At 43.3% G+C, this 15985-nt stretch overlaps 1 protein-coding gene across 5 annotated transcripts in view; it reads right to left on the bottom strand.

Annotated features, from left to right (window-relative positions):
• Nucleotides 1-15985, bottom strand: part of SATB1 (SATB homeobox 1) — a 209807-nt gene that overhangs the window by 77947 nt on the left and 115875 nt on the right. For all 5 annotated transcript variants that reach the window (XM_030202698.1, XM_030202690.1, XM_030202682.1 and 2 more), the window contains one exon: nt 10844-10999. In XM_030202698.1, the coding sequence (XP_030058558.1) occupies nt 10844-10999 (156 nt within the window). The remainder of the gene's footprint in view (nt 1-10843; nt 11000-15985) is intronic.

The raw sequence follows: 15985 nt of genomic DNA on the forward strand, positions 1-15985 counted from the left end.
CCCCCCCCCCACCCATACACCCAACTCCGTCAACAAACCTCCTTCATAAAAGCCTTGTCACCTACTTCTACAAATCTGTGTTGGGAAAACATTCCTGACGTCATGGCTCTCATACCTTCCCTACATGTTAGTTCTCTTAATGGTAGTAAGATGTCACCAACCAATGGATTAACATAACATATCATACTTTATGGGAACTCTACTGATTCATAATACTATAAGCTGAATTCGGAATGGCCTCTTCCCTTCTGTATGCTGAAGAACACTTTTTCTTCCAAGCAACGTAGGTAATTTAAAACGGAATGATCTACACATGTAAATCAAGTTATAAACGGATTTATAAAAATTCACTATTTACATGTAAACGAAGCAGCACATGGTGATTTAAAGGAGCAGCCCTCAAAAGTATATATGCATTCTGTATTTTACAATAGCAATATATGTCTACCTCAGAAAACTTCCCCGCCACCATTTACACCTGCTCCAAGTCACACTGCCTTGAGTGAATTTCTTCAAAAAGGTGGTAAATAAATCCTAATATAATAAATAAATACACACAAACCCTGGCTAAATTATCATTTTCACTTGGGTTTGGGGGGGAAGGGGAGAAAGCTCTTTGGAAATGAAGCCCTGCATCTTTTGCCAGATATTTCAGTTTTGTGCCTGATTCTTTAAATCGGTTTCCAAAGGATTTGTAGGTTTACACATAAATCAGAAAATTTCTCTGGAGAATAACCAGCCTTTGCTCAGTTGGTTGGAATATCTAATTACAGTAGGAATAAGGATCGTATTATTTTGGCATTTCCATCTGTAAAAGGATTATGCTTTAAATCTGTTCATGATAATTTGTTCCACTATTACTCTGTAAAGGGTTGGAATTCTTTGCCGCAAACTGCTCGATTGAACTTTATTTTCTGTTTTCGGAAAGCTTTAAAATGCTATCTATTTACTGAAGTCCTTTAAAAATAAGTATAATTTGTAATTCCTTGATGTTGTAGTCGGTTTCTTTTTAGTATGAATTTATTTGTAGGGATTAAGAGGGCTATAAGTATGTCACAAAACATGAGTTGTGAAATTACGATTTAAGTATCATTACTTAAACATGACACTCTTTTGTTGAGTGTGTTTTATAAAAGGAGCTTTTCCTGTTGTGTATGGTAGTAATTAAATTGCATTTTACAGAATGCTCCATCTTTGCCAAGCCTTTTATAAGATAGTAGCATCATTTTTACAATCTGAAAGCCTATACAAAGTTATCTTCCATACATGCCAGGGGCATACAGCTACTCCTTAAGTTGGCAGTACACCAGACACATTTCCTGTTGTCATGAAAATCAAAAACAAGAATTCAAACAGCAAAACAGCACTACTGCTTGGAACTCTGCGGCGCCGTGCGGTAGTTCTGTGTTTGTCCCGCGGTGTTTCCTGTGCCAGAAAATACCCATCTTCCATGCCATGCACTTTGCAAGTGGACGTTCACACGGGTGGAGTTTTGGCAGAGTGAACACTTAGGTGTGCAAATTGTACAATGCTATGATGTAAGCACTCACTTCCCCAGTCTGGAGTAAGCATTTGCACTAACTCTGGCTAGTGTAAGTGCTCACGGGTAACAAATGCATGCATTTGAGCAGTTATGCTAGAACTCTATAAAGAAATAGCTGCCTACTTTTCTTACTATTATAGGCTCTAAATAAGTGCCCTCACCTATGTGAGAAGCCTAAAAGGATGTCTATTTTATAAAGACACTGGAAATGTTCAGTAACTTTTATTGGGTTAATGTGATTATATTTATATCATTGTATTACCTACTGCTCCTCCAGCCTTATTTTATAAAAGTGACAAAGACTCCTATATACATCTAGTAAACAGGATCAAACAAAACAATGCCCATCAAAACAAATTTTTGTACAAATTTACATCTGCTCCAACTATGGAAATGTGTGTGCTTGTCCTATATGAATGGACAACTTCAAAACTATGTAAACTCCACAAGGCGAGATGCCAAGTAATTACCCCCCATATATATATATATATATATGTATATATATTCTTTATGGCTGGTTATAATTAACCTGAGCAGCTTGAACAATATGAAACTACTTTTATTATGTTGATTTTTCATGATGGTTTGAAGCATTACAGTTTGACTGGGCACATTGGAACTTAAATACACACAAAATTTGTTTATTTTTGGCGGAGTCAGATGATTGATGATGTAACTTTAATCCACTGTTTAAGTGCTGTTATAGGTCTAGATATAGTGTTTGAACATATGAGCAACTGGGAGTTACTGTTTAATTGTTGTTAATGAACCATCTTTCTCTGAACAATTTATAAATTCCAGGTGGTCTACATTTAAAGGTTAACAAGATATATATACACACACACACACACACACACACACACAGTGCACTCCATTTAAGTGCACGTCGGATAAGCGCATGCTCTGTTTAACTGCATGTCGTACTTCGGTCCCGTTTTTGGCGCCATCAATTTCTATGGGGACAAACTTCGGTTTAGCGCACCAATGATAAGTGCAAGATTCGCTTATATGCATGGTTTAAGACCGCTCCTTTGCAGGAAAGACTCTGCATAAGCGAGCACGTGGAATATGGAAGCCGATTGGCGCGTGACAACCGAGATTTCAAATTTACCGCCCCTTTGACTGCCACAGGCAGAATAAGCGAAAGAATGCTGTTAGAGTGTACACTGGAGTCATCGTCAACAAAGTCAAGCATCTATTGCTAAAGAATATGGTGTCAATCCCAGTCAAATTTCATGTATCTTGAAGCAGAAAGATCAGCTTCTGGAAGACTGGCAAAACAATACAAATCCACAACGGAAACGAAAACGGGCGGGAAAAGCTGAGGAGGTAGAAGATGCTCTTCTTCGGTGGTTTTCTCAAGTCAGGAGCCGACAGTTTCCTGTCAGTGGTCCACTGCTTATGGAGAAAGCTAACCAGCTAGCTGAAAGTCTTGGACTAACTGAATTCAAAGCCACTGTTGGATGGTTGGAAAGATAGAAGGAGAGGAACAACATAAAATTCAAGAAACAGCATGATGAAAAACAAGACGCTGATGACTTTTGTGCTGAAAATTGGGTTGTTTCAGTTCTTCCTACCATCTTGAACGAGTCTGCACCTCGTGACATTTTCAATGCTGATGAAAACGGTCTCTACTGGCGAGCGATTCCTGATGGAACACTTGCATTCAAACAAGCTGAAACTACAGGAGGTAAAACGTCAAAGGACTGACTGACGATCCTCCTTTGCTGCAATATGGATGGGAGTGAGAAGTTGAAACCCCTTGTCACTGGAAACAGCAACAGCCCCGTTGCTTCAAGAAAGTTAAGCGACCTCCTGTGTCATATGAGGCTAACACGACTGGGGAAATTTGGAAGCAGTGGCTAAAGAAGTTAACTAGGATGCGGACACAAAAGCGTCAGATTTTGTTGCTTTGTGATAATCGTGCTGCACAAAGTGATGATATCAGGCTGTCTAACGTCAAGATGGTCTTCCTGCCACCAAACACTACCTCTCTGATCCAACCTATGGATCAGGGCATAATAGCCAATTTCAAATAACATTGTCTGGCTCTTGTGCTACGTCGTCTGATGAGCGTTATGGATGACCAAACTGGCAAGGATAAACGTGCTGTTGAAGTGGCTTGTAAACTATCACTGATGGATTCCCTACATATGCAGAAAGAAGCCTGGAATCATGTTACACAGGCAACCACTGTGAACTGCTACAAGGGAGCAAGTTTTGTTAGGGATGTTGAGAGGGATGAAACAGATGCAGCTGTTGCAAACGTGTCAGATGAACAGGCTATTGACATCCCAGCCTGTGTTACTGAAGAGGAGTTTCATCACTACGTAGCTGTTGATTACGATCTACAAACAGTTGTCGACAACACTGATGTCCAGATATACGCCTACACAAAGGCAACGGCTGATGATGAAACAGATGATGAAATAAGCAGCGAGGCACATGCTGACAAAATTCAACAACCTCCTGTCACTTTTGCAAGAGCGCTGGAAAGTCTCAACACCATGCGGGGCTATCTGGAGGCCACTGGATGTCTATGACAGTTTTACCGTCTGGCAGGCGTAGTCTAGAGAACTCACAGACACAAGAGTGTACAGAGGACTATGACTGATTACTTTAAGTAAGCCTAACGTCAGTTAACGGAGACTGTATAACGTCAGTTAACGGAGACTGCATACTGTACGTAAAACAGTACTGTACATACGTTTATTAGATGTCAAGCTTCTTTGGATCACAACAGTTAAGTGCACGCTCCGGTTAACTGCATGTATTTCTTTGGTCCCAGACCCTTGCACTTAAGCGGATTGCACTGTGTATATATATATATATATATATATATATATATATATATATATTGTAAAGAGTATGTAGGCAGCTCTGGGGAACAGAAGGAAAAGAGGAGAGCAAGAAACTACCACTCCCCGCATGCCTCAGGGGAACCCTGGGCTAAGCAAGAATACCCCCGTTACAGGCAGGCCTCCCCCAAGAAAGAACCCGAAATAAGGAACTACAACTCCCAGCATGCCAAAAGGGAACGGGGGGATAAGAGAAACTATGTGCATTCCCATGAGTCACCAGAGGAGGGCCGCAGGGGAAGGAATAAGGCTGATTCTCCAACCTGGTGGAAGAGGTGGTGGAACAGGTGGGTGGAGAAAGAGGAGACACCAAAGAGCTTTAATGAAGGAAAGAGTGAGCAGCTGGGAGAAGGGCGGGGTGAAGAGAATATGGATTGGGCTCCTGAGGAGAGAGAGGAGGAGAGTGAGCCTTGCCCGATGGAGTTAACTGAACCGGAGAGCGCCCTAGAAGAGCCGATGGACTTTTCAGCTCTGGCTCAGCAAAAGCCAAGAGAGTAGCGTGGCCAAGCCGGGTCAAGCGGGAGGAGGTCAGGTAGGAGTATGACTGACCAAGAGGGTGGGACCCTAGGCTTTGAGCCCGCGCAAAGCCCTTACTGTGTTTTTGAAAGCCTAGCTGAACTGAGCTGTGTTTTAAAGCTTGGCTAAAAGTGAACTGTGTTTTGAAAGCCTAGCTGAACTGAGCTGTGTTTTAAAGCTTGGCTAAAAGTGAACTGTGTTTTGAAAGCCTGGCTGGACTGAGCTGTGTTTAAAGCCTGGCTCAAATTGAACTGTGTTTTGAAAGCCTGGCTGGACTGAGCTGTGTTTAGAGCCTGGCTCAAATTGAACTGTGTTTTGAAAGCCTAGCTGAACTGAGCTGTGTTTTGAAGCTGGGCTAAAATTGAACTGTGTTTTTGAAAGCCTAGCTGGACTGAGCTGTGTTTTAAAGCTTGGCTAAAATTGAACTGTGTTTTGAAAGCCTAGCTGGACTGAGCGGGGTTTTGAAGCTTGGCTAAAATTGAACTGTGTTTTGAAACCAGGGCTGAATTGCGCCTGGGGTTTTTTTTCTTTTCCCTGCTACTCTCCAGGGGACCGGGAGAGAAAGCAGCGGTTGAAGCCTGCCCGGTGTAGCATTAATTGTTGTTTTGGGAAAAGCAATTGAGAGAAGGAGGGACGTTCCTCCTATTCAATAAAAAGCTTCATTATATTTGTTTTTGAGAAAAAGGGGAGCCATACAGGAGTGTGTTTTTTTTTTGGTTTGGTTTTTCTTGGAAGAGCTGCAACCCCAGGAGGAAAGAGGATCCACTTTACAATATATATATATATACACACACACACACACATATATACATACACATACAGAGATTTTTTTTTTTTTTTTTGGGGGGGGGGCGGTATTTTATAAAATATGCATATACAGTGCAGCTAGGGCTCTGGAAATGCCTATGTGCTGATCGTGTAGAATATGAGCTATCTTCTGATGTGCCTACTTCTGACACGCATACACACACATAGAATTAAGAGTGTTTCCACATGGAAAACATTCTTCAGATGCAGAAATTTTATAAAAGTTACTTCATAAATGCTATAAACACCTGTTTTCAGGCATGAAACGTGCTTTAAGTGCATAAATGGCTTTCAAAATTATACTCCAAGGCCCTGATGCTCAAAATGCCACAAAAGTAACTCTGTAATGCCACAAAAGTAACTCTGTAACAGCGCAGAAAAACAATACCCTAACGCTCAACGCTAATGCGATGCAAATAGAGGCACGCTTACAGCATTGAGCATTAGGGAGTTTGGCAGGAGGACTGTGCTTCGGCACGAGAGATTGTGTTTGGCGAATGCGCAGAAGAGTTTTGCAGTAAGCTCGGCCCCCTGTGCGCATGCGCCTGGTAAAACCCGAATGTGAAGCACACGTTGGCATCTTAAATATAAGTGTTTTTTAAAAACATTTACAGCTTGGATGCTTAAATTTAGATGCAGGAAACAGATGCCAATGTGTGCTTTCACTTGGGTCTGCTGTTTCTCACAACCAGCACTTAACGGCTTGCACGGGCTTCTTTCTGCTTCCCAAAGCAATCAAAATCATCAGATTTTGCAGAAACAATCATGAGAGAAGCATAGGAATCCCTCTCTTCCAGCACCCTAATGTCTGCTCCAACCTGGTGTTATTTGTTGTAGCAGTAAGGCAGTTTTCTTTCTGGTGCTCTTTTCTGATCACTGGGAGGAATACAAAATGACCTCACTTAAATGAGCTTGACTACATTTGCATGCTATCAGCGCTAAGGCCTGGCGCGCTTGCTGCTTGCTGAGCTAGACCCCTCTGATCATTCTGCACTGGTAAGTGCGGGCGCTAATACGGCACTAATGGCCTCTACAGCCCGCGTTTACTTTTGAGCATCGGGGCCTAAGAGGTCAATGTCCAAATCAAGGTATTTAAACCTCTTCACCATCGCACTCAACAAAAAATAAATAAATCCATCTCCCAGAAATAAGCAATAGGAAGTAAAACTGACATCCCTAAAAACTGTGTTGGTCTTCAAAAACTGGGATCTAGTTTTCTTTTTCAAAAGTGAGACTTGCCATACAGAAGTTTTCAGGTTTGGAACACAAACTGGGAACTAGGGCTCAACCACTGCTCCTACGAATGCCCAATGTATTTATTTACCACCTTTTTGAAGGAATTCACTCAAGGTGGTGTACAGCAAGAATAAGTGTTACATAAGCAATAAACAATTACAGCAATAAAAATATTCAAACAGTACAAAGTATAGCATGGTGTACTACTTACTATGTCAACACAATAAGACATTTTAATAGCCAGCACAGGGTGTAAGCAAAGATGGAACATATACATAGATAATACAAAGTAACACTAAGCGTACTATTCCCCAGCCATGGCTGACCCCTTGCATCCGTTACCTTCGCTCCTGCGAACGATCTGCTGAGTGCCTCTGGAGGAAATCCCGCACCCATTCAGATTTCCTTCACTACAAATTCATGCTATCCTCCTTCCACTCCTCCCTATTCCTTGCCAAACAGGATTATTACACCCATTTGACCAATTCTCTCAGCTCCAAACCCCGTCATCTCTTCTCCACCCTTAACTCCCTCCTTAAAGTGCCCTCCGCTCCCACCCACCCCTCGCTCTCTTCTCAATCACTGGCCGATTACTTCCGCGACAAGGTGCAAAAGATCAACCTTGAGTTCACTACCAAGCCATCTCCTCCTCTTCACCCTTCAACCCTCTCCCTCAACCAATCAACCCAGGCCTCCTTCTCCTCCTTTCCCGACATCACCAAGGAGGAAACCGTTCGCCTTCTTTCCTCCTCGAAATGCACCACCTGCTCTTCTGATCCCATCCCCACCAACCTACTTAACACCATCTCTCATACTGTCACCCCCTCCATCTGTCATATCCTCAACCTCTCTCTCTCCACTGCAACTGTCCCTGACACCTTCAAGCACGCCGTAGTCACACCTCTCCTCAAAAAACCACCACTTGACCCTACCTGTCCCTCCAACTACCGCCCCATCTCCCTCCTACCCTTCCTCTCCAAAATACTTGAGCGCGCCGTTCACAACCGCTGCCTCGATTTTCTCTCCTCTCATGCCATCCTCGATCCACTTCAATCCGGTTTTCGCCCTCTACACTCGACAGAAACAGCACTCTCTAAAGTCTGTAATGACCTGTTCCTTACCAAATCCAGAGGCCACTACTCCATCCTCATCCTCCTCGATCTATCTGCCGCTTTTGACACTGTCAATCATGATTTACTTCTTGCCACACTGTCCTCATTTGGGTTCCAGGGCTCTGTCCTCTCCTGGTTCTCCTCCTATCTCTCCCACCGCACCTTCAGAGTTCACTCACATGGATCCTCCTCCACCCCTATCCCGCTATCTGTTGGCGTTCCCCAGGGATCTGTCCTTGGACCCCTTCTCTTCTCAATCTACACCTCTTCCCTGGGCTCCCTGATCTCATCTCATGGTTTCCAGTACCATCTCTATGCTGATGACACCCAGCTGTATCTCTCCACACCAGACATCACCGCGGAGACCCAGGCAAAGGTATCAGCCTGCTTATCCGACATTGCTGCCTGGATGTCCAACCGCCACCTGAAACTGAACATGTCCAAGACCGAGCTCATCGTCTTTCCACCTAAACCCACTTCTCCTCTTCCTCCACTTTCTCTCTCAGTTGATAACACCCTCATCCTCCCCGTCTCATCTGCCCGCAACCTCGGAGTCATCCTTGACTCCTCCCTCTCCTTCTCTGCGCATATCCAGCAGATAGCCAAGACCTGTCGCTTCTTCCTCTTTAACATCAGCAAAATTCGCCCTTTCCTCTCTGAACACACCACCCGTACTCTCGTCCACGCTCTCATTACCTCTCGCCTTGACTACTGCAACTTACTCCTCACCGGCCTCCCACTTAGCCACCTATCCCCCCTTCAATCTGTTCAGAACTCTGCTGCACGTCTTATATTCCGCCAGAACCGATATACTCATATCACCCCTCTCCTCAGGTCACTTCACTGGCTTCCAATCAGATACCGCATTCAGTTCAAGCTTCTCCTTCTTACCTACAAATGCACTCAGTCTGCTGCCCCTCACGACCTCTCTACCCTTATCTCCCCTTACGTTCCCGCCCGAAACCTCCGTTCACAGGACAAATCCCTCCTCTCATTACCCTTCTCCACCACCGCCAACTCCAGGCTCTGCTCATTCTACCTCGCCTCACCCTATGCTTGGAACAGCCTCACCGAGCCTTTACGCCAAGCCCCCTCCCTGCCCATCTTCAAGTCTTTGCTTAAAGCCCACCTCTTCAATGCTGCGTTCGGCACCTAACTCTTACTTTTCAGGAAATCCAGACTGCCCCAATTTGACTGCCCCTATCAGACTGACTGTTCACATGTCCTTTAGATTGTAAGCTCTTTGAGCAGGGACTGTCCTTCTATGTTAAATTGTACAGCGCTGCGTAACCCTAGTAGCGCTTTAGAAATGTTAAGTAGTAGTAGTAGTAGAGTAAGAAAATAAGGGACTAGTTTAAAGAATGTCACAAAATGTAAATCACTTTACCTTCCACTACATTAAAGACCCAATTAAGACTGTAAATTCTTTGGGAAAAGGACTTGTCCCCGAGTATTTACTCCCACTGGCCAGCAACACATATATCTAGTAGTGTTAGAAACCAGTAGCGTAGCCACGTTGAGGGCACGGAGGGAGCGGAAAGCCGACTGCAGATGGTGCATATTTTTAACACAACAGATCGTGTGAAAAATACGCACCGGTGGAAGTCTATTTGGGGGACCGGCTGCTTCCTTGTCAACCCACCTAGCTACGCCTCTGTTAAGAAACATGTTATGTTATGTTAAGCACTGCTTATATTCCGCAACTACCATGAATGGTTCACTGCGAATCACAATGTAAGAAAAATAGCAGAAAGTTGGTACATATCTCATTGCAAATCAAGAAACAGTAGCATATTTAAGTCATCTTGAATTGTTTCCATAAACAAAAATGTCTTAAGAGCCTTTCTAAAAATGCAGTAATTAGTTAAGGCTCGAAGTTGTAAAGGTAACTCATTTAATATAGAGACAACTTGCAGCGCCGGTGCTAGGGTTTCTGGCAGCCTATCAGTTGGCGCCCCCTACCCATCCAGTATCTCCTCTCTCTCCTTTCTCCTCCCAACCCCTCCCATCCCCTCCCATCCCCTCTAACACTTTCGCTCTCCCCTCCCCTCAGTGAGAGCAACACAAACTACTCCACTACCAGACACCTGCCCCTAGTGCTTTTTTTTTTGTAGGAAAAAAGGTACTGGTACTCTTGATGGGTAACCTTAGGGGTGGGATCACTATGGCTCCTCCCCTACAGTAGCCACACCCATTTTACCAGCCATGGTGCATATAAAACAGCACCCAGTAACTTAAAAATAAAAGTCACAAAAAATGCAAGAATGCTGACAAATTGATATCTGAATAATTAGTTTGGGTTTCAAAGTTTTGTTCTCTCAACATTATGCTAGTAAATGAGAATCCAGTTCAAGAAAAATGTCATCTTATCAGGACAGTATCTCTTCCATACACAGTACTGTGACTGATACACTTCTAGCATGTCACTATGTGACATTTCTACCCTATGCCTTACACAAACTTGAATATTATGATTAACTGCCTTATAGTTTCTATCACAGCTTTATAGATTTCACTGCTCCTAGAGATCTCCACATCTTCAGCTTTTCCTTTCAGAGAATCTGGGGCCAACAGAAATACTAATGAAGCTGAAACGAATTATGAAACTATGTAGCCACTATCATGGCATCTGCATTAGATGTCTCTTTATTCTGTTTTGGTTCAGTCAAATCTCCGAGATCCTTGAACAGCATTATTTACATTTCATACAGAAAACACATTTTACTAGATGGCCTTCAGGTTTCGTCAACAAAAGACTAAATCATTCCTACCTGACTCTTCGATGCTGCAACCTTGGCAAAAAGTGCTTGGGACACTTTAGCTCTCTTCATTTCCTGCTGAATCTCATCGTAAATGGATGCATTAATGTTCATGGTGCTGTTCTCTGGTTTTCCATTCCTCTCTGTAGCAATAGTAGCTGTTTTCACCTGGAAACCAATTTTGGTAGGGACAGTCATTCATTTGTAAGCAGTACTTTTTCAGGCTGCTTCAACAAAAGCTTCCCCATGCTCTCAGTTTCATTTTTTTTTTTAAATTATCTTTATTAGCATCAGTGCAGTACAACCATATGCTCTGTTCATTTATATACAAAAAGAAACACCATTGCGATGAACAACATTTATACTCTGAATAAAGATGTACAAGTCTCCTCCCTCACTCAGGACTACACTGACTTTTTATTTTTCCCCCCCTCCCAACTGTGTCCCCCCCCTTCAATTCCCTATATGTTATACCGTTCAAAGAAAAAGGGAGTAACACCCAAAGGTATCCCTTCTACCCTGCCCACCCCTCCAACCCCCCCCTACCCTTCCTCCCTCCCTACCTGTCTGCAAGTGAAATTAGTCCCCCCCTGAATCAGTGTGCGAGATCAATTCTTCAAGTTTCTGCCACAATTGTGCGTATTGCCTATTATCTGTGAGTGGGGAATGTTTATATAATAAATTCTCATGCTGTGCCAATTCTAATATTTTGTTCAACCAGCATTGATACGGCACCGGTTCCACGCTAGTCCAGAACTGCAGTATAACGTTTTAAGCTGCCAATGTAGTCATATACAAAAATCTCCTTTGTAGTTGAGAAAGCCCCTGCTCAATCAGGTCTGTCTGATCTCCCAACACTAAGGATTGGGGAGACCAATCTACTGTGGTTTGAAGCACCTTATTTTGTATCTTAAAGATCTCATTCCACAGGTCAGTTTCATTTTAAAGCACAATTCTGTACAGCAGGTCTCCTCCTGCTTCATTCCCACCACATATCACTACAGGATAAGTTGAAATGCTGATCGCCATCAATGACACAGCGTCAAACACAAGTTTTGAAGAAAGCTGCCAACTATTGTTACAAAGCCACGTAAACCATCAAACAGAACACTATGTAGGACCCATGTACAAGAATTTGCTGTTCTGGAAAGACAAGTATAAGCAGGATAGGGCTGTCAAGATTAAGAGGTCTGATAAGAGGCAGTAACAGAGGTCTATTCTGTAGCCTGTTTGACTTCTAGTTCTGATTTGTTTCAAATATTCATCAGATACTTTTCTTTTATTGACTTTTCACTCAGAAAAATCAACTGTAGCGCTGAGGGGGTAAAAGTACACCTATAAAGGAGAGCCTGTGCAAACTTGCCTTTATATCATACTAGCATAACATGTGAAATACACATCTTTAATTTAGGCTTGAGCACTTATACCAGCTACAGAGCTGGCTTAAATACTCACACCTAAATGCTGGATAAATGTGCATAACATGTAATACTCTAAATGTTACAGGCCTACGTTTGAGTCCCACTCTTGCTCCGCCCATGTGTATGCCTACCTGTAAAATATGCACTGTGTATGTTATGTGGGTATTTAACAGAATAACACTTAGGTACAATTTTGGCATTTACACAGTTATGTGCACATATGTATGTGTAAATGCCATTATTCTAAACCAGAGGTTTTCAACCCAGCCCTCGGGGCACTCTCAAGTCAGTTAGTGGTCCTTTTACTAAGGTGAGCAGGAAAATGGCCTGTGGTAGTATAGACGTATTTTGGGCACGCGGAGAATCATTTTCCAGCGCACCTGTAAAAATGCCTTTTAAAAATTTTTTGCCGAAAATGGGCGTGCGACGAAATGAAAATTGCCGCACGTCCATTTTGGGTTTGATACGTTACAGTTAGCCTTTGAATTAGCAGCAAGGTCTCACACAGTAATTGTCTACGTGTGTAGAATGATGATTACCGCCCGTTTTTTGCTGCGAGGCAGAAAATAAAAAATTATTTTCTAGTGTGCATAGCAGACGCGAGTCAAAAATGAAATTGCCGCAAGGGCCACGCGGTAGCCAGGCGTTGGGTGCGAGTAGGCACCTATGCAGCTTAGTAAAAAGGGCCCCTCAAGGTTCTCAGGATATCCCCATTGAATTCAGTGGCTGGCCAGGTGTGCCCCAAGGACTGGGTTGAAAATCCCTGCTCTAAACATTTATACCCTCACCCCTGCCATCCTCTGCTCTCCACCTCCAGAAATTCAACTACTTACATACGCATATCTCCGGGGCAGTTTGGCCAGAGGCTACTGGCCTGTGTAAGAGATGGTTCTACACACCCACACTCCTAATACATTTATTTCCATAAGTCTGTACTTTTCACTCTGTGGACTTTACCAGTTTTTCCAAGTAAAATACCTTCACACTTTCACTTGGAAAAGTATCTCAGGAAATGTGTTTTTTTGGACTTTTTACCTGCTGTGGTACAAAGAGCCCTGGCGCATGGCAGAAACAGCTGCTACAACTACCGCAGGGTCCTTTTACCACAGGGCCCTTTTTACCGCAGCTTGGTAAAAGGACCCTTAAGTGCGTTGGTCCCAATTAAATCTAATTAGTGCCAATAACTGCTTGTTAAAAAAAAAAAATAATTATTGGTACTAATTGGCTCATTATTCTATTAAACTGCACGTGCAAATCAGGAATGAACCTAGGGCCCTGTTTACTAAGCTGCGATGTAGGCACGCTAACGTTTTTAACGTATTCTAAAAATTAGCGCATGCTAATAATAGACACCCATAGCGTTAGCGCGTGCTAAAAATGCTATAAAAACCTTAGTAAACAGGGCCCCTAAATTTGTGTGCACTATTTTTGGCAAACTTTACAGAATCAGTGGGATAACATGCTCCAAAAATGTTTTAAAAGAAAGATAAAACAGCATCATCACTCAGGATTCTGAGCTTATGGGTACCCGTAACTTTACATGTGCAAGTGACAATTTTGCTGTGCCTGTACATGCCAGCATCTACACGCACAAATCAGTGGCGTAGCTACGTGGGGCCACGGGGGCCTGGGCCCCCGTAGATTTGGCCCTGGACCCCCCTGCCGCCGACCATCTTGACCCCCCCTCCCACCAACCCTACCCCGCCGCCTACCTTTGCTGGTGGGGGACCCCAACCCCCGCCAGCCGAGGTCCTCTTCTTCCGGTGCATGAACAACATGCAGGACGTCAGACTTACAGAAACAGAATGAAGCCTTGCACCGGAAGAAGAGGACCTTGGGTGGCAGGGGTTGGGATCCCCCGCCAGCAAAGGTAAGCAATGGCGGGTTAGCGGTGGGAGGGGGGTTGAGATGGTCGTCGTCGGGGGGGGGGAGGGGGGGGGGGTCAAAGTTGGTGGTGGTGGCGGCGGGGGGTCAGCGCCACCGGGGGGGGGGGGGGGGGGGCTAAAATGTGCCCCCTCCCCTCGGGCTCTGGACACCCCTCCCGGTGAAGTCTGGCTACGCCCCTGGCACAAATGCTTACAAAACAGGGTATCTGAGGGGTGCAAATTAAGAAAAATTACAGAGGTAGTTTTAAATACCGGAGAGGTAAGCACAAATGCCCCCTCAAACACTCTTGCCAACCCCAGTCCCCTATGTGTAGTTAGCGGACACCTAGGCATGGCTCTGAGCAGGTGGAAATGCAGACATTTAAAGTGTGTAAAGTACGCATGTATTGCTAATGCAAAATCAGAAATGTATCTGTGCATTTCAGACTCACCAAACCATGCCCATGACATGCCCTTCAAAATCATTCAGGCTATGAAGCTCCACGTGTAAATGCCAGCTTTCTAAAATCACTATTATGTATTTAAATGCCACACAAACCTCCTAAAATGGCCTCTATCTCCCACTCTAATGCAATGCCAGGGATATCAATGTTGAGGTAAGAAACGGGATAATGCTGGCTAACTTGAATACAGGTGTGAAAAGCCTCCAAGAGCTGTGCTTCCTTCATTTGGTCTGTGCAGAATGAGCTATTGCCCAATACAGAAATGGGGTGGTGGCGTTTACATTGTAAAGAGCTGCAAAATAAAATTATTGGGGGGGGGGGGGGGCAGGGTTGTGGGGTTTCAAGGTGAATAAGAGCAAGAAACTGTAAACACATATTAGCCACGTCACACAAAGCATTTTCCATGTACAAAGCATGTTTATTTATTTATTTATTTATTGCATTTGTATCCCACATTTTCCCACCTATTTGCAGGCTCAATGTGGCTTACAGAGAACTGTCATGGCATAGCCATGTCAGGTTACATCATACAAATGGTGTTACAAAGAAGTTAAAGAAGACAGGAGGGTTTGATCAAGCCTTTGTAGGAAAATACATTCTGAGTAAAGTTGGAAAGGTGTTGTATTATAGCTAGTTAAGGGTTCTCGTGGCAGGCTTTGTTAAAGAGGTAAGTAAGTCTTCAAGGCTTTGCGGAAGTTAGTTAATTCGTTAATTAGTTAATTCGTTTGACACACTGCCTACATTAAAACTGCATGGGTATGTGCATACAAGCATGTACAAGAGGCAGAGCTGAGACTTAAGCGCATAAGTTTGGATTTTCTGGAACATGGAGCCCGTGTAATTGCGTACAAATTAACTTATGCTCATACTCGCTTTATATGATAGGTGGGTTGTTACAGAAGTTACCCTTGGGTAAGACAGTGCTTTATGGTCAGAAGCAGGCTGTTACAAAACATGCTCACCCAATATTTAACACATTTCTATAACGTCCTCCCAGCAAAGTTGTCCAAAGTAATTGACAAGATGTGCTTGAATTTAATGTTAAGAAAATATAATAAATTATATTTTGCTGTTTGAAGATTGGTTCCTAAAAGCAGGATTGGTTTGCACTTATGCACATACTTTTCAGAAAATCAATCATGGGTGTTAAATTTAACCCAAACCCCCCCTCCCCCATAAGCACAGTTTTCTGGAGTAATGTTCAAAAGTGAATTACACAGGTTCTCTCTCTTCGAAACTCTGGCAGAATCTGCGCAGAGAACAGATGTGTGTAGTTATAAATTTATTCCTTACATCATATGCAAATCAGAAGTGAACCATTTTTTCTGCAAAAAAGTTATTACAAATTTAAACTTTTTCAATTAAAAAAAAAAACAAAAGTAAACCACAAATAAGCTGCTCTGC

The sequence above is a fragment of the Microcaecilia unicolor genome, chromosome 1 (genome assembly GCF_901765095.1).
Source record: "Microcaecilia unicolor chromosome 1, aMicUni1.1, whole genome shotgun sequence".
In the NCBI taxonomy this organism is placed as follows: domain Eukaryota; kingdom Metazoa; phylum Chordata; class Amphibia; order Gymnophiona; family Siphonopidae; genus Microcaecilia; species Microcaecilia unicolor.